The 24,847-nt window shown below is 44.5% G+C and overlaps 1 protein-coding gene across 2 annotated transcripts in view; it reads left to right on the top strand.

The window, feature by feature from the left end:
• Mrrf (mitochondrial ribosome recycling factor) overlaps positions 1-24,847 on the top strand; it is a 49,679-nt gene that overhangs the window by 6,007 nt on the left and 18,825 nt on the right. For both annotated transcript variants that reach the window (XM_051167089.1, XM_051167090.1), the window contains exons 2-4: positions 435-590; positions 5,610-5,728; positions 12,063-12,154. In XM_051167089.1, the coding sequence (XP_051023046.1) occupies positions 435-590; positions 5,610-5,728; positions 12,063-12,154 (367 nt within the window). The remainder of the gene's footprint in view (positions 1-434; positions 591-5,609; positions 5,729-12,062; positions 12,155-24,847) is intronic.

The following is a 24,847-nucleotide window of genomic DNA, read 5'->3' as shown; positions in this document are numbered from 1 at the left end:
AGGCAAGTCACTTTACCTTTTTTGTCTTTCATTTTTCTGAAAAAATAGGGTCTTAATTTACTTCTGGATTCCTTGGTATTACTCTTTTGGGTATGTGAGTGACGTCATTTGTATTCTGGAATCAGCTTTATAGCATGGACTTTATTAGTCCTCTTGTACAAAAATTGAGTAACTGGCCCGAGATCATAGAGCCAGTGTGCACTACAGCAGGGTGAACCCAGAGTGTCTGTCATAAAGCCTGTGCCCTTGCTAATGTTCAAGGATTTGGCAGACCTGGGAGCTGGCTGGCACTTAGTACATGTGAACTCCTGTGTAGGACAGAGATGGTTTATATAAAATTCTAGCACTTGACACAGTAGGCACTTTTTTTTTTTTTAAAGCCCATGCTTATTATCTGTGTGTGTGCTTCTGTTCTTTTGTTCACTGACTTTTAGCTAAAGGGAAAGGACAGTCCCAGGCCAGGGTGAATATCAATGCCGCCTTGGTTGAGGATGTAATCGACTTGGAAGAGGTGGATGAAGAAATGAAATCTGTGATGGAAGCACTCAAAGATAATTTCAATAAGACCCTCAACATAAGGACTGCACCAGGTTAGTGGCGGGCCCCACGGCTCAGGGACTGTCACATTGGGAAAGAAAATGGCCCTGTCACTGTGTCAGTCCCAGCTTTGGCATGCCCAACGTGTCTATGAGCAGTTACTTTTCCATAACTGATGAGTTTCCTTGTCCAGTTCCTGCTGTTGGCTTTGGGCAGTAGGAGGTAACTGAGTTCATGTGCATCCGTGCATCACGGCACTGGAGTCGTGCTGCGTGTCTCCATTAAGCAGCTGTCTTCTGTGGGGTAGCATGGTGCTTGGCCCACAGAGAACAGCTCAGGGGTGAGCAAAACCTCTGGTGATCAGCGCTCGTGTGGAATTACACTCTAAGCTCATAGTTCTCTGTCCTTAACCTGCTTTTTCCGACTTGTTCTACTTGGTAGTTCTAGCCTGTACTGAAAACCAAAGTCTACAGACTTGCCCACCTGAGGCCTTTCTGTGCCCATGAGCTTGACCAGGAAGATTCCGTTTAGGTTAATAGCTTCCTGAAAGTGGCTTTTCTAAGTGGGAAATGTCAGAACTGTCTAGGAGAACTGTTTGCAGATGTGATGGAGAAGTGGGTTGTCAGCTAATGGTGCAAGTGGGCAGGAAAAATCCAATTGCTGTTAAATTGGCCTCTTGCAAATTGTCATCATCCTTTAGTTAAGCCTGGGACCCCCTCTGAAGGAACCTGCAGGAGCTCCAACCTCTCCCACTCAGGTTGTGATTGGGAAGTTCATAAAGAAAATAGAAGATATTTCATGAACTTGTTTGTGGAAACTACTCAGTTCATTATAAAAACGGCCAGAACCATGTTGCGTTCAGAGATGCGATCTGGCATGAGACTGGAAGGCAGTTCCTGGCATTTGTTAACCTTTGTACTGGGGTGTTTCTGCCTTTGCTGACAGTAAAGCGTGCCATTCAATCTCTCCCAACTGTTTATTTTAAGCTTGCTTATTATTTTAGGTATGAAACTGATAAAGTGCTCTGTCTCCCCTGTGCTTTCTGGCCTGTTAACATTCTGCAGCCGAAACCAGAGAGCAGCTTGAGAGAAGCCCAGGGAGAAACGTGATACCTAAAATGAGCCAGCCAGTTCCACTCTTGTTGAACTTAAAAAGATGATGGGCTTGCAAAGAGGGTGGGAGTGTAATTTGTTAAATGTTAACCTCTGCGAAAATGAGGGGCAGGAGTGAGCTTGAGGGAGATTCTCACTGGGGACAGATCGAGGGGAAAGGATTTGATGCATTATGTCGATATGGATTGAGGGGACAGGCACCACCACAACTGCACACTGAGATGCTCATGTGGGGACTGTGTGGCAGGGACTCTCACAGCCCGTCTGTCAGGGAGGCTGAGCTAAGGCCCATCGCCAGCAGCCTCCCCTTGGCATTTCTTCTTTCCTTTCTTTGGTTAAGTTTGGGTAATGTTTGTGTAGAATTTGAGGCTGTAAAGAAACTGGATTAAATAAGCTAAACTTAGCCAGTGTCTCTGCCAGGCAGCTTCTCTCACAGCTTCTCTCAGCCACCTGAAGCAGCAACGCTTTTCCTCTTCACTTCCATCTGCCCCATGTCTGTCTCAGAGACAGCTGACGTTTAAGATGCAGGCTTGTTCTCTCCTTCTTGCCCCTTTCCCTTCATCCTTTATCTATCCATTTGTTTGTTTGCCACAGCAGTACTGAGCACACACTTTGTGCCTCTTACGTTAAGAGATGTGGATGTGGAGAGGGAGACTCGTGTCCCTAATGTTTAGGAACTTAGACCCTCTATGAAAGGGCAGACAGGTGAACCAGTGTGTATAAAACCACATGGCCCAGCAGACCATGGCTGGAGATGACCACGCTCGTGCTTGGATGCAAGTTATGTGATTAGGAGATCTTCTGATGGTGGGCAAATCAATCTGTAGGCCTCAGTTTCCTCATGTGTAAAATGGTGGCAGTAATAATCACAAGATAATTACGAAGCATTAACATGAAGCATTCTTATTGGATGCACCAGTAACTTAAGGCTGCCATCATTCTTAGTGAAACCTGCTTAGGATGTTTGGCTCGTAAGAAGGGTCAGGAAGACACCTGAGGAGTCAGGCAAGGTTCCTGAGGCTAGGCACCACTGCAGAGACACTTGAAAGAGGAAGCAAGATCATCTGACTAAAGAAGTGTATTGTATGTAGTGGTCTACATAGTGAGTTCCAGGCCAGCCAAAGCTACATAGTGAGACCTCAGAAAGAAAAAAGTTATATACTAGAATTTTATAACAATTGTCCTAGCTCAGCTAACCAAATACTAAGACCATGGGAGTGAGCCAGTTGCACAGCTTCAAATACGATCTATTCAAGAAATGCTGAGAAAAATTATAGTGAATCTAAAATCCTATGGGTCAAGAGATTCAGTGCTATTAAGATACCAGTTGTCTTCAGCTTGGCCTATTGATGTATGGAAACCTGAACGTAGATTTCTAAGTGATTATAGTTAATTTTAAAAGATGAGCCAACTTAAAAATGTATAAGGTGATTCAATCACCTGATTCCTACCACTCAGTGGCTGATTCTGGAGGTCACTCTGGGTGAGGTGGCTGTTTAAAAACTAACTGGTCTGAGCATGGTAGATACTCCCAGCCCTGTGTTTTTCAGGCCCTTCGACCACTGCTCTGTAATTCCTAAAGCAGACATCTATACTTTTTTAGTTAAGTTTATTCTTGGTTTTCAGCTATGGTGAACTAAATAACTTACAATCTCAAAAGAAATGTCCCTAATAGAAGGAAAATTACATGTAAGGATATTAGTTTGATTAAAACACAAAAGTTCCAAAAAATAATAGCAGCATTATTGCATCATAGTTATAAATGCTTTTCAATATACTTTCGAGCCTATCCTCACGAAAGCCCTTTAAGTACAGCTTTTGTCTCATTTAAAGATTAGAAGTGGAGGCTCAGAAGGGGCTTAGAATCTGGGAGCAGTGAGTTGGTATTAGGTCTTTGGGTTTTTAGAATCATGGTAATTTTCTTTCTTTCTTTCTTTTTTTAAAATCATTATACTGCATATACTTTTTGCAGGTTAAAGCCAGTGGTGTCAACAACTGTCATCTTATGATGATACTGAATCTGGCTGAATATTCAGATCTTTGGGCCATAGTGTGGTACTGCATTAATCCTATGATATATTACCACAATACCTCCCCCATCTCCCGCCCTGTTTCTCTTTGTATCCCAGAATGAGCCATCCACGAGTGGTTCCTACTGTGAGTGGTAAGGGTTTTCTGCTAGCTTCATTTGCATAGGAAATCAGGGACTTTAAATAATAACCCAGCCAGAGCTGGGGATTTATTTATCTTTTCTGACTAATGAAAATTTTGCTCAGGATTTTACAGAATTCAGGTCTGGAAAAAGATCAGATCCAGGTAATAATGAGGTGTTAATACCTTTTATTTTGTTTTGTTTTGAATAGACTTATTTCTGAAGAGGGTCTCAGGACCAAAGGCAAGGTGACAGAAGGAAGTTGTTGTAACTGGCTATGTGCTAGAATTGTGTGGTGAATTAAAAACATTACCACAGAATCAGGATCTGTCTGTGTGTGTGTGTGTGTGTGTGTGCGCGCGCGCGCGCGCGCGCGTGCGCAAGAGTAAAGGCTCGTGATTTTGTGCGCAGTAGAAAAGAACTTTGCTTGAAGTCACACTTGAGCACACTTGAGTTTGACTCTTGGCTCTTGATTGTTTTTTCACTTGTCAACTCTGTGATCTTGGTCCATTTATCTTTCTCAAGTCTCCTTTTCTCCTCTGTAAAGTGATGGTAGGAATAATAGCATCACAGGGCGGGAAGGTGGGAAGAACTAAGAGGGACAGTAAGAGGCGACTTCTCTGTACTTGTTCTTGGTACCTTATATGCCTGGCCACTCCTGTTTAGCTATAGTCATCACTGATTCTGTAAGCAGCTACTCTTTTAAGCTGAGTTGGAAACCAAGGCACACAGAGACAGGGTAAATGCTTTACTTCGTAGTGCTGTTCTAGCTACTAAGTGGCAGAGCTGCTAAAAGGAGAATCAGTACCTTATAGTTTCAGCTCTGTGCTAGATAGCTTTATGTCAGCTTCACCTTAGCTAGAGCCATCTGAGAGGAGGGAGCCTCAATGGAGAAAATGCTTCTGTAAGATCCATGGGGCTTCTCTAAGCCCCATGTATGGGGCTGGAGAGATGGCTCAGCGGTTAAGAGCACTGACTGTTCTTCCAGAGGTCCTGAGTTCAATTCCCAGCAACCACATGGTGGTTCACAACCACCTATAATGAGATCTAACACTCTCTTCTAGCCTTCAGGGGTACAAGCAGGCAGAGCAGTGTATGCATAATAAATAAATAAACAAATCTTAAAAAAAAAATCCAGCTGTAGGCAAGCCTATAGGCCATTTTCTTAATTAGTGATTGATGGGTGAGGGCCCAGCCCATTGTGAGTGGTACCACCCCTGGGCTGGTGGTCTTGGATGCTATAAGAAAGCAGGTTGGGACTGGTCGTGGCTGTGTATGCCTTTAATCCCAGCACTTGGGAGGCAGAGGCAGGCAGATCTCTGAGTTGGAGGCCAACGTCAGCCTGGATTACAGAGTGAGTGCCAGGGCTACACAAAGAAATCCTGTCTCAAAAAGTCAAAAAGAAAAGAAAAGAAAAAACAAGCAAGCAAGTAAGCAAGCAGGCTAAGCAAGCCGCAAGGAGCAAGCCAGTACGCAGCACCCCTCCATTGCTTCTGCATTCTCCTGCTCCAGGTTCCCGCCCTGCCTGAGTTCTTGTACTGACTTCCATCAGTGATGAACTGTCCTATGCATTAGGAACGCTTTAAGTCCAGGCAAACCAGAACAGTGACTCTCCTTAGTGCTAGTAAGGAATTCCAACAGGGTTCTGCTGGCATTGCACACTCTCTCCATTGCCTGAAACTGCTCCTATGAATAACCTTGTCATATCAGCAAGGGGTTCCTGTATGTTTGTTGAATCTGAATTAGATAAAGAGATGTGGGCTTCTAAGGACCTTTAGAATTCTAAAATCTTATTACTTTTTCTTTAGGATCCCTTGATCATGTTACTGTGGTAACTGCTGATGGGAAGCTTGCTCTTAATCAGATTGGCCAGATCTCCATGAAATCGCCACAGTTGATTTTGGTGAACATGGCCAGCTTCCCAGAGGTAAGTTACCCTATTATTTTAAGGGTCTGTCTTCAGAGTTTCTTTTGGAATAAAAATTTGATCAGAAAGCTGGGTGTGGTAGTGGCCTTTAATCCCAGCACTTGGGAGGCAGAGGCAAGCAGATCACTGTGAGTTCAAGGCCGGCCTGGTCTACAAAGCGAGTCCAGGACAGCCAATATAACACAGAGAAACCCTGTCTTGAAAAACCAAAAACAGAAAAACACAAAACAACAACAACAACAACAAAAAGAAAAAGAAAAGAAAGAAAGAAAAGAAAAGAAAGATTTGATCAGATCAGAAGGAAATGTTCCCTTTAGTTTGGGGGAAAGTGTATTAAAGAAAATTTATGATATGAAAAGTTCTCTTATCTCTATATTTCTTACCTGTTAAACTCAAATGTTATAGTGACCAAGTAAATTATATGAAAAACAATAATGGCAAGGTAGTGATGGCTCTTGAGGGTGTAAGGCTCAGATAACCTAGTGTCTTAGTTACTTTTCTGTTGCCATCACAAAACACCATGACCACGGCAGCTTATAAAAGAAAGTGTTTAATTTAAGCTCACCGTTCCAGAGAGTTAGTCAATGACCAAAATGGAGGAAAGCTTGGCAGCAGGCAGGCAGGCAGGCATGGAGCTGGAGAATAGTTAGGAGCTTTGGAAACCCCAAAATTAACCCCCAGTGACAAACCTCCTCCAGCAGGCCACACATGGTAATCCTCAAACAGCTCCACCAAATGGGAGCCAAACATTCAAGTGTATGAATGGGGCGTTGTCATTGAGACCACCTCGCTGGAAATCATCATGTGGCCGATCTCTAGGGCACCTCTGCCCAGTTCTTGCTGAAAATTGCCAAGCAGAAGTATAGGCCTGGTAATTAATATTAGCAGATGCTCTAATTTTTATTTCAAAATAAACTAATAGCCCTGAGTGTCGTACAAAGTATGTTTTGTTCTCTAAAGTTTTGAACTAATTCATTTTCTCTTTTAAAAATGTGGCACAGCCAGGAATGCTGACATGTGTCTGTTATCTCAGCTCTTGGGAGGCAGAGGCAGGAGGATCAGGAGTTTAAGGCTACATATGAGACTGTCTCAAAATAAACAGAAAACCCTTCAGACAAATAAAACATTTTAGTGGAGCCGGGCATGGTGGTGCACGCCTTTAATCCCAGCACTTGGGAGGCAGAGGCAGGCAGATCCCTGTGAGTTTGAGGCCAGCCTGGTCTACAAAGCAAGTCTTGGACAGCCAAGGCTACACAGAGAAACTCTGTCTCGAAAAACCAAAAAACAACAACAGAAAAACAAAAAACATTTTAGTGGGTCAGGTATAGCATGAGCCTTCATTTTGTGACTAAAAGAATTTGGAGAAGACCCTCCAGGAGTTCACCTTCCTTCAAAATAGACAGAGCAACACATGCTGACCCTGGCTTTAGAGACTGGAGGATGGGGTGCAGCTAACCTTGAGGCTGCAGTTGAGAAACCTGGAAAGCCTCAAATCTAGTCCTATCTCTGCCTCCAGCTAGCATTGTCCTTTGGCAGGGTACTTTCTTGCTGGGCCTCCATCACCTCACCTTCCTGTTCTGGTCTCTGTTTCAGTGGTGTTGTCCATGGCAGGCTGTGTGTTGGATCTGACAAACTAGCTTAACAGTAGGAGCAGAACAAACCGTTTCCAATCAGGAGAAGCCTGCGGCTGACGGGCCACTGCTGGAGTTCCTGTTACTAACCACTGCCTTCCTGCATTCTTCCTCCTGCAGCCTAAGTGAACTTTAATGTTTCAAAGTATATATCGGATTGTAGCATTTTCATAATTCGAACAAATTTTAAGAAACAAAAGCCCCAAATCTTTACTGTGGCTGAAGGGCTTTGGGTGATCTGGCCTTGGCCTGCGTCCAGTCTTTGCAGTTCTGTGTGCAGTTTCGTGTCCTGGTGCGCTGCTCTACACATACTGGCCTTAAGACACATCAAGTCTTTTCCACCCTCTGGGCCCTTGTAGGTTCTGCTCCTGTGGCTTGGAGCAGTTTTGCCTGGCTAGTCACTACTCATGTTTTGAATTACAATGTAGCTGTCACTTTTTCACTAGATTGTAAGCTTTCAGTAGAAGAGCCATGTATCGTAGAAGAGTCACATATGTTCATCGTGTCCACGTCACAGTGCCTGGCCCACACACTGTCCTTAAATTGGTGGGTGGGTGTTACTAGGTTTATGGAAGAGAAGCACTCATTCATGGCGTGAGTGAGGAGCCTAGAAATGGATGAAAGAACTGTCAGCTTCTCCCCTCCTCGGCCTCCTCTGAACCACTGAGGCCTCTCTGCCCTGTTCATCTAACCCCATGGGCACAGTAGGCCAATTTAGGGAATAGCCTCCTAATTACACAGCTTGAAAACCTCATCAGGCAGATTGCTTTTCAGAGCCAGCCACTTCTGTTATTAAATAGCAAATGATATTCACAGAAGTAGCACCTCATTGGCCACCAGAGCATCTCTTACAAGGCAGGAGGAGGTATTAACTGCTTAATTTTTTCTTAGGAAGATGGAGTATTTTTTCATCTTTCAGCTAACGTATCTGTGTCATTTCTCCAGTGTGCAGTTCCCTGGGTTTTGGGAAAAGCCTTACTAGCGTCTCGCTAGAGGGGTCCACATACAGACATGCTGAGGAAGTGGGAGCTACGTTGTCCTTTGAATTCTTTATCTCATCTGGTGTATACATTAAACAAACAGCTCTAACTAATCATTTCCTTCCTCCAGCTTAGAAGTTGCCCGTAGAGTACCGAGTTTCATAGCTTCAAAATGCTGAGCTAATCCTCCCTGTGTTTATAGAATTCCTTTCTGTTTCACGTGCAGTTGGCTTTCTTTCCAAACCTGAACATTTCTGTGTCATGTTGTTGTGACACAATGCAGATTTACATGTATAATCTTTCAAATGCATTGAAGGCAAAAAAGTGTTGCATTTGTTTAGCAGATTCTGCTTGATAAATGGTGCACACAGTTGCTGTCTTCCCTAAACATGCCTGAAGCTACAGTTAATGATGGCAGAGAAAAGAAGGGAATAAAAACATAGCATCCTTTGAATAAAGCAAAGAACAGCAACCACAAATCTCGGTGGTCTCCATTATTTTCTGTGGGTGGAAAAGAACTGACGTGCAGCACATCTCTGCTGCGCTGGCAGTCGCTTCCTTACAGCTTCTTTCACACCGTCAACAGTAAGGTCAACACAACTGTTGTGTTTTGTAGGTGAGGCAGCAGCTCAGAGAAGGACACGCTCTCCCCCAGCTTCACACTGTTGAACATAGCTCTGCTTGACACAGAGACTTGTGCTCCTTTCACTGTCCTCCCGTTAATTCACCAATGTCTTTCGAGTCCTTCAAGTGAGTAGGCTCCATGTGGGGGCTGTGAACTCATTGATGCTTAAGAGATACTAGAGGTCTGTTTTCATGTACCTTTATTTTAGGGACTCATGGAGGTGTAAAGAAAACCAGTCATTGATACGGCATTAGCAGACATTTTGCCATTCCCTGACCATCCTGCAGAACAAGCTTAAGAATAGCAAGGGCAAGCTGGGCATGATGGCGCACGCCTTTAATCCCAGCACTCGGGAGGCAGAGGCTTGCGGATCACTGTGAGTTTGAAGCCAACCTGATCTACAAAGCAAGTCTAGGACAGCCAAGGATACACAGAGAGACCCTGTCTCAAAAAAAAAAAAAAAAGAATAGCAAGGGCAGGCATTGCCATTTGATAGTGGAACCCTCAATGCTTGTTCCTGGTCTTTCTCAGTTCTCAGTATTCCAGCAGCCATAACCAGCTGGTTAGTATTAAGAGCAAAGTCTGCCTTGTGATACCAGTGAGTGTCCCTGTCCAGTGATGGAATAAAGGCTAAGGTAAGGGATGGAAATTATCTATGCATGTTTGTCTTGTTCTATTTGACCTATGAATAGTTTAAATACACTGTTAGGGAAATGACTATAGTTTTCCTGAGGACCATGTCCTACCACATCAAACCAAAATATACATACCTAGGATAAGTGAGAGTAATTTTCAGTGGGTTTCTGTATAAGAAATCTCAGGTAACATTTTCCCCTGAGTATGAAGACATGCAAGAACTAAACTGTAAAACAGGTTTTTGAAGTAAAGTCAGGAAATTCTAGTGGGTTGAAACAGGATTACAATGGAACTCGCTCATCACGCCTTTGCTGCACCCTTGCCCTGCACTTCACTGGCAGATGCCTTCTCCCGTGAAGGCGGAGACACTGAGCCACACTTCCTGCCTAGCTCCATGTTAGCACTGAGTACTTGGACCTGCAGGGGGAGGCTACATGGAGCTGCCTGGGCCAGACAGAAAGGGAGCTTTGTGCTGGGAGGGGTGCCACAGCTGTGTTTTATGGGTTATGTGGTAAAAAGCTGTAGAGAGCTGGGAGATGGAGATAAAGCTTCCTCTATAAAGTGGGGACTCTCCCTTCACTCATAACCCTAAGAATGAACGGTTTTATTAAGGGCAGCTCTACTCTGCAAAGAGATAACAAACTTTATTTCTTTGCCCGGTTAACTTGTTTTCATCTTACTTTCTGTGTGTGAGTGTTTTGTCTGCTTCTATGCGCACTATGTGCATGCCGTGCCCTCAGGCCAGAAGACGGTGATGGGTTCGCTGGAATTGGAGCTGCAGATGGTTGTAAGCTGCCACATGGCTGCTGAGAACCAAACTTGGCTTCTCTGTAAAAGCAACCAGTGCTCTTAACCACTGAGTCATCTCCTCAGCTCCACTTTGATATATATTGTTCGTAGTCTAGTCATTTCCTCACGAAATAACTTCTGCATACATTGAGCTTGAGGGTTTATGAAGAGTATAGATGACTAAATGCAGTTTGGCCTGAGAGTAACTGAAGTGTGATAGGTTGTCTCTATATTGCATATTTCTTGGGCTGTGAAGGAATATTATCTATTCTAAAGGATTTGACATTCCTCTGTAGGCCCCTTGTTCATAATAAGCAGGTAGTGCTTGGTTATGTCACAGACCCCTACCCCTACAGTCTGAGGCACCGTTTTAAAAGTTCACTGTTTTTATCATTGACCATACTTATATGCACACATTCAGATTCCACACATCTGTGTGTGGGTGTTCTGGTTTGCCAGTTTGACCTCATAGAGGTATAGGATTAAGGTCATTTAAGGATGGAACAGGAAGTGTTTTAGATACTTCCTGTAAAACACTAACAATGAAATGCTTGGAAAAGTAAAATAGGTGTGTACCAGCCTCCATGCCTTTCCGACGTAAAAGTTGAGGAGGAACTCAAGGGCAGGAGTTGGCCTTTGGATTCAAGTGGCATGGATCAGCTGTGGAAAGACCTGAGGGCCTTTTGAGCGTGTAGAGCCTTGTTCTTGAATTCCTTGTCATCCAGTGGAAATCTCTTCCACCCACTCACTCCCTGTCACCTTTAGGATTGATACAAGGTGCAATCAGCACATGTCCCAAGGAGAGGCTGGAATCAGGGAGTCTGTGCCAGTGAGTGAGCCTGAGAGAAGTTTCTGAAGGATGCTAGGAGGACAGCAGTGTCAGTGTGATGTTACATTAACTCTGCCATAAATTTGAGGACTTTGCATGAGTTCAGTACATGGACATGGCTTGTTCATATACGAATGCTCCCACCTGTTAACTGTGCCAGGCTTACGCTCTCTCACCGGCTTAGTGATGCTTGGGTACCACATCATCCCAGACTTTGAATGGTCAGTGTCAGTGCTAAGGGTGCATGGTCCCAGAGCTGGATGTCAACTGAAGTTTTTCTGACCCCAAGACCCATGCTTTCGCTCTTCCCCCGTTCTGTTTTTCCTGCTGTGCACGCCAGTGGAGGGCCACTGCTCAAGTCCAAAGTAAGAGTGAGTTTGGTATGAGTGTGGATGTGAATGAGTTAAATTTATTTACTCATTCCAAATCGGCACTGGTATATTTTGAGTGTAAAATGTCAACTGAAATTTTTAACGTATGAAATCTTTCATCTGTCTTTGCACCGATCTTTGCAGAGACCAGCCCTCCTCCCTTGAGGATGTATTGTGGTTTTGATCTGTGTTGCCTCAAACCATTGAAATCTTTTCAAAGAAGCAGAGCTGTTTTCTTTTTCTTTTTTCTTCTTTCTTTTTTTCCTTCCGCAATACACTGGTACCAGGAGTGGACATAGTTTGCTATTCAGCTTGATCAAAGCACTCTACACCAGTGTAACTTCCTGATCTTACTGGTAACAGAACTAAATGTTTCCATGTTCTGCCAAGATGGGTTGCCAGTTATCGACAGAGGGCTTGCATCTGGTAATAATTATTTACTAATTCTGTTTACCTTTTGATCTGGTTTTCAGTGTACAGCTGCAGCTATCAAGGCTATAAGAGAAAGTGGAATGAATCTGAACCCAGAAGTGGAAGGAACATTAATTCGAGTGCCCATTCCTAAGTAAGTTTGGCTGAAGTCCATGTATTTCAGTGACCTGCGGTAGTTGTCCTTGGATGGAAACCAGTACCTGGCAACACTCTCAGGCCCGTGGCGTGCCTCACCTACCTGCTTCTTTCCCCCTGGCTGACTTCAGTTTGCTGGTGCAGACTTGCTTCCCGAATGCCTGTGTGTGTGAGATGGTCTAGAGCTTTCGGAACACCTTGTCTTCACCCAGTCTGGCTGGGAGGTTAGGACAGGTTATTAGCACACAGTCATTGCAGGTCCAATGGAATAAAGCCACTAGTACCCAAATGAGAGTGATTGATAGGAGAGAGAGCGGAAAGGGCAGGGTTTGGGGGGGGGGGGGGATTCTGTAAGGAGCTAACGTTTCTGCGAGAGCCTGATGATGAGGCCAAATCATCAGCCTGGAATAAACATTCCAAGAAGGGGGAGTGGCAAGCACAAAGGCCTCAGATCACAAAGCAACTTGACACTTGTCAACTCTAACCCCATATTCCCTGTTGAATTATTTTTACATTAGTCTTAGGTAATTGAAGAATTGAAGGCATAGGCCCAGAGTCACGGTTTTTTGTTTTGTTTTTTTAATGGAGTTTTAAATGAATAAAAATAGATCTTTGCTCCTAAATTTAAAAAGCGAGGACAGGGCTGATGAGATGGCTTAGTGAGTAAAAAAAAAAAATCCTTGCCTGACAGAAGCCTGGCAGTCTGAGTTCAATCCCTGAGCCCACACAAAGGTGGAAAGAGAGAGCTGACTCTATGGCGGTGTCCTCTGGCCTCCACACGTGCGCTGTAGCAGCAACCCCTCCCCGAACAATACATTTTTAAAAAATGTTTTTAAGTTAATGCTTGAGTAGTGGGGTCAGGAAGATCACAAGCTCAAGGCTGGCCTGGTCTACATAATGAAACTCTTCTTCGAAAGACCTGACGGGATGGTGGCATATTTGAGTAAAAGAAGCGTCTGAAGCTCAGGGAGAGGTTAGTGAGAGCAGGGGTCGGACTGGTACTGGTGTGGAGGTGGCACAGGCCATGGCAGGAACTGGGATTTCTTCTAACGGTAATGAGAAGCCACTGGATGGGCTGATGTAAAGGATTAACCTGATAGTCCTTTGTGAGTGTCTCTCTCATCGCTGCTTAACATATGGAATTCAGAAGACAGAGAAGACATGAAAAGAACAGTCAAAGTTATGGCGGTCCCGGTGAACCGTGAGCCATGGTTACACATCAGAAGAACTAAGCCTACACAGTGTCTCATGTTGGATCACTTTTGTTTGGCCATTCCATAAATACTTACTAGGTACTAACTAATTGTTGGGGTATAGCAGTAAACAGAACAGCAAAACTGCTTGTTCCTCGGAAGCTCACGTGACAGTTGAGCAGCTATAACAGAGTCTCTGTGTAGTGTCCAGTGATGGTAATGTCTACGAAGAATCAGCAGGGGAGAGAGACAGGACGGCTGGCAAGATGGCTCAGTGGGTGAGGCCACCGCCCAATCTTACAGAGGGCCTGGCTTCAGTTCCCAGCACCCACATTAGCTTACAGCTGTATCTCTAGTTCCTTCTGGCATTGTCTTTGTTACTGTTGCTGTGATAAAGCACCATGACCAAGGCAGCCTATACATGAGTTTATTTAGGGCTGGGAGTTCTAGATGGATAGACATTTATCACCATCAAAGCAGGAAGTATGGTGGCAGGCAGGCAGGCAGGCAGGAACGCATGACACTGGAATAGCAGCTGACAGCTCACAACAGAAAGAGTGAATGCTGGCAAGAGTCCTTCTAAAGCTTCAAAGCCAACCCCACTCCTCCTCTAACAAGGCCTCACCTCTAAATCCTTTCACAGCGCCATCAACCAGGGACCAAGTATTCAAACATATGCACCAAATGGGGAGCATTCTCACTCGAACCAGAGCAGGCCTCTTGAGCACTTGCACATATATAGTGCACATGAACGCATGCACACATGCACACCTACACATACATTTAAAAAAAGTCTTTAGAAAAGTTAGAGAAATCTGGGGCCATTTGAATGTTGTCTTCCAAGTAACTAGAAGGGAAGTGGGAGGACTGGGACTCCTTTTGTGTCACCTGCCATGCTGTATTTCTTTGTGGAAATTGCTTCATTTGTCATATCATCAGCTCTAAGAGGTAAACTATTGCCTATGAGGCCTTAGTTTTTACTAACTGGGAGCTCTATGGCTCAGGTTTCCTTGGTTACAAAGTATGATGGCATCAAGACCTTTCTTTCCTTCTCTTTCTTTCTTTCTTTCTTTCTTTCTTTCTTTCTTTCTTTCTTTCTTTCTTTCTTTCTTTCTTTCTATGATGATGAGGCCTTGCTAGGTGGCAGGTATTTGAGACCATCCTGCCTCAGCCTTTGGAGTAGCATGAGTTACAGATTTGTGCCACCACACTCAGCCATGAGAACCAGTCATAACCCTGAGGGAACGAAGAACTTCCTTCAGGAACTTTTTTTTGTTTTGCCCAGAAAATAGCTGTGTTCTTTATACTATATAAAACTGAATTAACACTCTGCTCTTCTCAGAGTGGCTTGGGCAGTATAACATTGTGTGTAACATCCACAAAGACTTGAGTTCAGTTCTGGTACATGGTTGCCTTGAGCATGTGTCTATACCAGCCTCTGCTAGAGACACATAGACCTTATGTTCCAAGACAGCTAGCTAGGGCTACACCGAGAAACCCTGTCTCAACAAAAACAAAACAAAACAAAAAACCAAGAGAAATAGATAGTGGTCAATGTCTTCATTCTCTGGTTCTTAATCTTCTGTCTGCAGACTTAGAAGCCACTCCATTTGGCTGAGCCTTGGCTTCCCACTGCTCCACATAAGAGGGCGGTCTTCAGGTCTGCCAGGTTCCCCCACAGTCCTCAGATTCTGCAATGCTATGAATCTGTGTTCACTGTTGACTCGGGTTCTCTTCAGAGCAGTGCAAACGCTTGTCACAGTTTTATTGGAAAGATCAAACTGACATAACACACGGATCTGCATCCCCGCTGGAGTTAGCAGTTGCCCTTGGTGTGTCGGGCGTAAGTTTGAAGGGTCAGGGTGTCTAACTTGTATTTTCAAAGACACGGAGATTCGTTACATTAGTTCTTACATTATTTTATCTTGGCTAATGGATGTAATCCAAGAGAAAGTTGACAGACCAAAACCCTCTGCTCCTGCAAACCTCATTTTTTATATACTTTCTTCTCTTTGACAAGGTGGTAGGGTCATGAGGCCCCTTACTGAATTATGTGTTTGGTAGTTTTCCAGATAAAAAATGAATGGTCTGTTCTTTATTATGGAGGCTGTGTCGTGTGAAGGGATAAGAGTTGATTTTAAAGTAAAAGGACCAAAGTTTCCACTAGGTTTTGGCAGTGACTCCCATATGGCTCTAGGAGCTTTCTGTGTTTATTATCTGTAAAGTAGGTGAAAGGTACACAATGATAGGCAGAGATCTCATGAGGGTAAGAGAGACAGTAAAGAAACTGCATACGCTGTTACTTCAATGAACAGTGAGCATTAAGGAGTGGGCAAGGGTGAGTGCAGTGGGAGCCGTCAGGTGCCTGACACACAGGGGAAACACACCGGAGTACTGTGCTTAGGTTTAAAGCCTGCTGAGTTGGCATCCAGCTCTTCTTTTTGGCTACATGACAGTAGCAGCTCTTTTTACCTCTCTGAAAACTAAAGTGCTGGCCCTGGGTCTCAGCATGTGTAAGGCACACTCACACGCACACACCCAAAGCAGGTTTGGAAAGTACAAGAGAGTCAGAAGAGTAAATCACTAAGACCCATTTCTGTTTATTTTATCAAATTTCAAGCTTAGTTCTAGGAGGAGCTGCCGTTTCTGGCCATTTGTGACCCTTGGGCCTCAGCATCATTGGCAGCTTTGCTCTTGTCCAGCGCAGCTGTCCTCTACCTGCAGCCACCCTGAGCTTCACCGCATGCCATCGGGCTCCTGTCAGCCTTAGTTCTTTGCAAATGATCTCACCGAGTTCTCGGCTCTCTGATCCAGGAGGAGGAGCTGGAAGAGAGGTCTCTTTGGTTCGGGAGGTCAGGCCAGGAAGCTGCTTAGTCCTTTCCTCTTTTTGCTGCCAAAGATCAGCTCTGTGGCCAGGGTTGTTTGTTTGTTTGTTCGTTTGTTTGTTTTGAAACAGGGTCTTACTGTGTAGTAGTGTTGACTGTCTGGAGCTCCCTATCCTATATAGACCAGGTTGGCCTTGAATTCATAGAACCCCATCTGACTCTGACTCTCGAGTCAGGTTAAAGGTGTGTGACACCATGCTTGGTGGCTGTAGGAATTCATCCTGCTGTCTCTTCTGGTTAAAAAGAAAAAAATACCCTATCCTGTTCTTCAGAAAATAGCTCTTGTACTGTTTTCTCCCTAAATGAAGTAATTGTATCCATGTTTTCTATGAGAATTCCTTACTTTTTTCCAGGCAAGGTCTCATGTAGCCTAGGCTAACCCTAGACTTCCTGGTTAAAAATGATTCTGAATATTCGATCTTATGTGCAGCACCACACCTGGTTTATTCTTTTGTTTTTTGGGTTTTTGTTGTTGTTTTTGTTTTTTGAGAAAAGGTTACTTTGTGTAACCCTGGCTGTCTTGGAACTTGCTCTGTAGACCAGGCTGGCCTTGAACTCAGAGATCCACCTGCCTCTGCCTCTTGAGTGCTGGGATCAAAGGCATGCGCCACCACTGCCCGGCTTCCTTATCCTTCTTAAAGAGTCTTCAGCACTGCTTCCCAAATGTCACATATCTTACATTAAATTGTTTTTCTTTTGGTAACTCTTTTAGATTTATTTAGTTTAATTGAGTGTTTTTCCTGCATGCATGCGTGTACACCTTGTGTGTGCCTGGTGCCCATGAAGGTCAGAAGAGGGTGTCAGAGCCCCTGGAGCTGGAGCTGTGATGACTGTGAGACACCATGTGGGTGCTGATTAGCCAGCCTGAGTCCTCTGCAAGAGGGACCAGTGCTTTTAACTGCTGAGCTCTCTTTCCAGACTCTTAGCTGCGTTGTAGTTCCTTTAACTTATAAAGCCTTAACTCCACATCCTGCTGAGAACAGATGAGGTAGGGGAGTTGGGACTTGGGAAAAAGATGTGACTATGGAGGGTAGGCCTGAGTGTTGCCTTTGCTGCTTGATTGTGTGTTTGCAGCATCATGGTACAGTGCTAAGTTGCTTAGAGATATGGACGTTTCACGGCTCCGCAACCATCTACAGCATACCTGGGTGACCCCTCCATTGTTCCACAGCCCCAAACATGTTGTCATCCGTGTAGAAACCTCTGTAGCATTTGGTGCCACCTCTGGCTCACTGCACAGAATGGCTCACAGTAAGCAAGGTGACAATATGTGTTCCCTATTTGCTTCATTTCATTCTGCTGTTGCCTGGTTTTTATGCGTAATCACTGTAAACCTTTGAGAGTTTGCTCAGGTTCATTAGGTAGTTCAAGCAGAGTAAAAGAGGATCCAAATTTGGGGTCATTTCACATCAGATTTGTATTCTTGATTCTGTAGACTTGTGAGTGTGCTCTCTGTTTTACATTTGCTTATTTTCATAGTAAATGGCCCAGTGATTGATATTTTAAATTGCAGTAACATAATTGTCTTAGTTACTAGTTTATTACTGTAAAGAGATGCATGACCAAGGCAACTTATAAAAGAAAACATTTAATTAGGGAGTTGCTTGCTCACACTTTCAGAAGTTTGGTCATCAAGGTGGGCAGTGTGGCGTCAGGTGGGTATGATTGTTGGAGTGTTAGCTGAGACACCGTGATTTGCATGCAGAGAAATACCGGTTTGGGTAAAAATCCACCCTCAGAGGTACAGCTACTTCAGCATGGCCATACCTCCTAATCCTTCCTAAACAGTCCACCACACAGGCACAGGGCATGTTACAGGATCTTTGATCCCATTGCGATCCCTGAGGTTGTGAACTGTAGAAACCTGTCTTTTATTCTGTTGTGATCCCCGAGATTGAGCTGCAAATCTGTTTCTTGTGGTTGAGCCGTAACACACCTTTAATCCAAGAACTTTCTGTTTATTATAAACAGGTGATTAGGTGTGGTTCAGCCAGCCTTACACACAGCTTTAATCCAAGAGCTATGTGTACACAAGATTTAATAAAGTTAACCCTAGGTCAAGAGGTGGAGCAAGAAACCAGCTGACAGGGAGTAAAGAGTAGGAAAGGGGGGCTGGAGAGATGGCTCAAAGGTTTAAAAGCACCGGCTGCTCTTCCAAAGGTCCTGAGTTCAATTCCCAGCAGCCACATAGTGGCTCACAACCACCTGTAATGAGATCTGGTGCCTTCTTGTGGTGGGCAGGCACATGTGTGGGCAGAATATTGTATAAATAATAAATAAATCTTAAAAAAAAAAGAGTAGGCAGGACTTTGAGTTGAGGGGTATTTAAGACTGTGGAGAAGTAGAAGAGGTCTTGGGGTCTTTGGGCTTTGGTGCGTCTTTAGTCTGGGATTTCCGCTTGGCTCTTAGAGCTCCTCTCCTCTTTGGCCTTTGGCTTTTGGGGCTTTGAGCTAGCAAGACTTTGGCCTTGGGTATTTGGTCTTTTCTTCCTGGGCAGTCAGCTGAGCTAGTGAGCCTTTGGGGGCTTTTCCATTGGGATGTGAGCTGAGTAGGAAGGTCAGCTGGGTGCTTTCTCTGCCTTTCTGAGCTAGCAGGTTTTTCACCACAACATCTGGTTCTTGAGTCTTTATTGGTAAAATAGAAGAATCAGGGACTGTCAATTAAAACAACATTTTTGGCTTCCCACATTGGGCGCCATATATAAAAGTATCTTTTATTTGCTTGCTTTAATTGTTGTCTCAGAGGATTACTATGTCTATCTGGTATCCTAGGCCTAGGCCTGGAAGCTTCTAGCCTCCATACAATCTATCCTAGGCCTAGAACTTTTTCAGCCTCTGAGACAGAGGCAGAGACAGAGACAGTAATCCTGAGACAACAATTAAAACAAGCAAATAAAAGATACTTTTACAAAAGCATTCAAGCATATGAGCCTGTGAGGGCCATTTTCATTCACACCACCACAATAGTAACCCAAACTGTGTAGAAGAAACTATTTCCAGGGCCTAGAGAGATGGCTCAATGGTTAAGCGCACTTTGTGCTTTTGCAGTGGGCCCAGATTGAACTTCTAGCACCCACATGATCGCTAACAACTGTCTGTAACTCCAGTTGTAAGTGATCTGATGTTCTTTTATGGCTTCTATTGACACCAGGCATGGACATGCATGCAGGAAAAGCACTCATACCCATAAAATAAAACCATGTTAATCTTAAAAAAAACAAACAAGCTGGGCGTGGTGCTACACACCTTTTTTCCCAGCACTCGGAGGCAGAGACAGGTGGGTCCCTGTAAGTTCAAGGCCAGCCTGATCTACAGAGTGAGTCCAGGACAGCCAGGGATACACACAGAGAAACACTGTCTCAAAAAACAAAAAACAAAAACAAGACAAACAAAAAAAGCCAAACAAACCATAATTTCCAAAGCTCAAATCAGGATACACCATGAGACAGTGGGTTCGTATGCCATGTTTCAGTTGGCCAGTCTGAGGTACAGTTCTTCAGGAATCTTTCACTCTGCTTAGAGGTGTCTCTTAAGTTTAGTGAGATATTTCAAGTGTATATAATGCTGGGCTGGTGGTGCACACCTTTAGTCACACACTCAGAGGGCAGAGGCAGGTAGATCTATGTTAGTTCAAGGATAGCATGGTTTACATTGTGAACTCCAGGACAGCCAGGCTCCATAGTAAGATCATATCTCAAAATAAGTAGATAAATGAAAATCAAGTGTGTATGATGGTGAGTTCATCTTAAAAAATTCAAATGAACATGATGGTGAGTTTGGGTAAATGTATATGTACCTGTAATTACCATTTCATTCAAGATATAAAATAGTTTTTATTTCCCATCTCCCTATTGCACCCACCCACGTTTCCTCCTTTGATACCAACCACCATTTACTTTTATAAGAGTGTAGAAGGGGTTGGGTTTTTTTGTTTTGTTTCAGGCTTTTCCTCATAAATCAAAAACATCCTGGACAGTCATTAGCTTATTCAGTAGATACTTGCTGAGTGCGTTCTATATGCAGGCATGGTGTGCACACCAAGGATAAAGTAGAGAGCAGGTTAGACAAAGCCATTTGCCATATGGAACGTCAGCAGAGGAGATGGTCAGTGACACATACAGAATGAGAGGGGGGTTATGAATGAGAGTGGTTGTGCTCTTTCTCCTACATAAAAGTGAGGCAGGGAAGGAGCAGGATGCCATGAATGGAGCTGATGAGGATGGGGACTGAGTAGGGAGGGCCCTCATGGCTGTCTCCAGAGGTGATCACACAGCAGGCAACTGAAGCATGTGGGGGAGCTTAGTGTAGCTGTGTGTAGCCCTGAGCAGAGGAAACCAAGGGTAAAGGCCCTCAGGGATCTGGAATGGGGAGTGAGCAGAGATCTGCACATGCTAGCTGAATGTGGTACCCCATGGGAATATGTCAGCTTGGATTCTCCAAGAAACAGACACCAAGACAGGATTAGATGTGTGGGAGTTGTGCAGTGAGACCTGTGAGAGACAGTGGGGAGAAGGAGACAGCCCAGAGATGACAGCAGGTCTGAACAAAAGGATAGGATGAAGGTTAGAAAGGACACTTACATAGTATGGCTACTGGGTGACCCTGGGCAGAGGCTACCCCTGGAGGAGGCCTGCGAATGGTTGGTTATTGGCTGGGAATAGTGAGGGAGTCTGTTTGGGAATGATCTCAGCCAAGTGTAGTGGAGGGTCTGACAGTTTGGGAGCTAGGAGCTGTGGGCAACTGTGCTCAGCCCAGGCCTGACCCTAGGTAAGTGTGTAACTTTTGAATTTAGCCTCCTCATCAGTGAAATGAGATTGTCAGTTGTTTGAGGAGGACTCAGGTATTATAAGTGGACTTCTTCTTTGGGGCCTGGGTTCTCAGTTAACTCCTTGTTTTTCAGTGTTTGACTCATTCTCGTGGTTAAGCAGTCTTAGACACAGCGTTCTTTTCTTCCTTTGGTATGTAACTCCTGGATATCTGGGAGTAAAATCCAGGCTACTTTGATCCGCCCACTGATTCTCTTCTAGTCCTTAGTGCTTTCTTCCCTCCTCCACACTAGCCCCTCCCCCGGCCTCCTAACTATGGCTTCCCCCCTCTGCTGCTAGGGCTGGGGGGAGTTGAGTCCTTATGCTGTAATTGTCTTGGAATCTAAGTTGCTCTGGAGCACTGTAGTGTGATTGTTAATATGCACTTGGTTTATTCTTTGACTATGAATTACAGTGAACAAGACCCCTTGGAAAGTATATCCAAGTAGAAAAGTTGGGGAGAGCTTGGCTTTACGTCTCTGGTAAAGGTAGAGAGCCCAGCTGTCCTCCCCACCCAGCAACCTGTGTCCCCAAGGCTTCTTACTGGATGCTTGCCGTCATTAGCTCCCTGACCCTCTGGATGCTGGGTGGTAGATCTGATTCCTTGCCGGCTTCCGTCTTCCTACGGAAGTAATCAAAGGAGAATTCCTCCCAGAACCAGACCACAGAGTTTCCAAGACAGCAAGAAGTCTCAGCTACCTTTCCCTCAGGCAATGTCCATATTCCCCATACACAGACATACATGGTTTCTGCAGGAAACTTGCCCATGACAGCAGACTGGCCGAGGTGGGCAGGATGGTCCCAGCTGCGTGCAGTGAGCAGGGAACTTGCTATGCAGCCAGGGAGAGCCACGGCAGAACTGAAGGACAGCCCTAAGAAAACCAAATTTAAAAAGCACTGTGTCCTTGGGCAGTATATTCCAACTCTCTGAGCCCCTTTCTTTGTGTATAAGACAGAATAATCTCAGCATTTACTCGCGTGAAGAAGGATTGGGAGAATCCTGTGACGGATGAAGGAGAGAGGGGGCAGGAGTCAACAGGCTGTTCAGTTGCAGTGCAGGGCTGACACCAGTGGGAAAGGGGAAAGAACTTAACAACTGAGAATTGACCCTGTGTGTGTGTGTGTGTATGTCTGTGTGTGTGTATGTTTGTGTGTGTGTGTGTGTGTGAGAGAGAGAGAGAGATTTTGAGTATTTTCCCTGGACTAGCAATACACAGTACAGTAGCACAGTAGCTTTACAGTGACCCTGGTACAGATGGTGAGTCACGGCTCCTAGCTAGCCACATGATCACAAGTAAAGGCTGCTGTATTGCCAAGTTGCATGGCCTGGAAGGCTAGGTATGTGAACTAAGGCACTTTCAAATTAGGCTAATTTTAGTTTATAATGAGCTCTTCGGGACATATCCCCATCATAAGTCAGGGAGCACTGGCACTTAGCTATGTAAATGGGATTAAATGTCTGCACTACTGCAGGTTGCTCTGTTTTATTATTTTGCACATGTCTTTTCATAGTTGTCTCATTTACTTCCAGCTACCAAGAAATATACTTTTGACGTGACTATAGTGCAAACGAGGAAACTGGGGCTAGAAAATTTAAATAACTTGCCCAAGATCACAGGTTAGTAAGAGGAAGAGCCATTTTTCAGACTCACACACATCCACCTCTGGAGTTCATGTTCTAACTATGTGATCTGTTGTTTCATTTAGTTCTGGCCTCACTTTATGGATCTTGTTACAGGATAGTGTGTTTGATTGGCACATTCCAGGAAGTATTGGTAAGGCCACTTCAGTACACAGCCCACACATATAGAGATGGTGGTAATCTTGAAAGAAAAAGCAAGGCAAGAGAAGAAAGCCTGCTGATCTGACTTGGGCTTAGTGGCCTCAAACTGTACCTTAGCAATTGCTGGTGCTCTCCCTGCCGTCTCTGCCACCCTCCTCTGTCCACCGTTCCCTATGGGGCCTTTCATTGTTCAGTCAAGTGCAGCGAACTGTCTCTTCCTGTTACATATATAAGCAGATCTTAGCGTAGGGTACACTTGTAAGCATAGCTGCTAGATTTGACTAACCAACAACAGTGAGGAACTTAGCAGAACCCCTGAAATTCAGGATTCAGGCCATACTGGGCTCAGGGTCCAGGTGTAGATTTCCAGCAGACCTTAGGCCTGTGGCTTCATCTGAGTCTCTGCTTTAGAATCTGTAACACCAGGCCATACACTAATGTCACTGGAGTATTGTGACATTCACTCAGTACATACATACTGCATGCATCAGCTTAGAGCGTGGTAAGAGCTCTGCAGATGTTATCATTACCGAAGCAGAAAAGATGTTAGAGTCAGGTGGTGAGGCAGATCCAGTTAAGCAGAATGTCACCATACCACAGATAGCAGGGTCCTCCATATCTCTTTGTCTTGCTTTATTTTCTTTATATACTTATGTCATTTTGTACATTTATTTATTCATTTACTGCCTGTCTCTCCTTTGCTAGAATGTGTGTGCTTTGAGAAGAAAGGGGAAGAATTTTGTCCATTTTATTCATCTGTATATCCCTAGCCCCCAGGAACAGAGCTTAACGTGTAGTAAGTGTGTAATAACGGGACCAGTGTTTGTGGTATCAGTCAGTGCGAGCATCCACTATGTGGACCCTGCTCTTCTGGCTACTGCTGTGTGTTACCTAATACGTTCATGATAGTCCTTGGGGTCCTTATGTTATGTCCCTGTTTTATACATGGAAAACAAACAAACAAACAAACAACAACAAAAAAAAAAAAACAAAACAAAAAAAACCCAACCCAGTCACAGAAGAAGGAAGGTCTTTGGTTCTCTGTGCCTAGTGTCACAGTCAGTAGGTGAAGGAATGGGCCACCTTTCTCCAGAGCCTAAACCCATAGCCACTGAGCTATGCTTTTCTTCAGTAGAAGATCACACTTTTTGGGTTCTTTCCCCTTTTGGTGCTGGGTATGGAGACGAGGGCTTTGTCCTGCTCTACCACTAGTCTGTACCCTAGCCCTCCATCATTTATTCTTCATGCTATTGGCAACTTAAAGTAGTTTAGTGCCTACATATGCTTTTCCTTAATTAGCATCTATCATCTGCTCTTCGTGGAAGACAAAGTTTTAAAACCACGTACGATGCTTATGGTGTGTGTGCTACAGCACGTGTGTGGAGTTCAGAGGAAAACGGAGTTGGGTCTCTCCTCCCATTGTCTGTGGTTCCAGGAATCCCACTCAGGTCGTCAGACTTGGCAGTAAGTGCACTTAGCAGCTGAGTCATGTTAATGCCCAGAAGGCAACGTCTTAACCTACCTACCCCAGTCCTGTGTTAACAGACGAGAAAGTAGCAGTGAATACTGTTTATGGGTACATCACTATGTACCATCACATCTGTTGACTTACTGCTCTCAAATAGTCCAGTTCATACATAGACTTAGACATGTTTGACAGGCGGGGAAACTGAGACAACTTAGACATGAGAGATCTGGCCTCAAACCCTGCCTCAAGTGGTCCATGGATGATGGCTGCAGCTCAGACAGGAAAAGGCAGCGTCCCTGGCTGCTCAGACTGTCTGTGGCAGAGCAGAGGTCAAAGGTTGGGTCTCACCCACCAACCCTGTGCTCATTTGTGTGTGTGTGCGAGTGTGTGTGTGTCTGAATATGTATGTGTCTGTGTATGTGTGTGAGTGTGTGTGTCTCTATATGAAGGTCTGTGTATGTATGTGTCTCTGTATATGTGTGTGGTGTGTGTGTGCATGTGTGTCTCTGTGTGGTGTGGAGTCTGTGTGCTGTGTATCTCTATGTGATATTTGCATTT

The sequence above is a fragment of the Acomys russatus genome, chromosome 24 (genome assembly GCF_903995435.1).
Source record: "Acomys russatus chromosome 24, mAcoRus1.1, whole genome shotgun sequence".
In the NCBI taxonomy this organism is placed as follows: Eukaryota; Metazoa; Chordata; class Mammalia; order Rodentia; family Muridae; genus Acomys; species Acomys russatus.
Note: the sequence above shows the minus strand (reverse complement) of the source record. Positions and strands in the feature narration are given on the sequence as shown.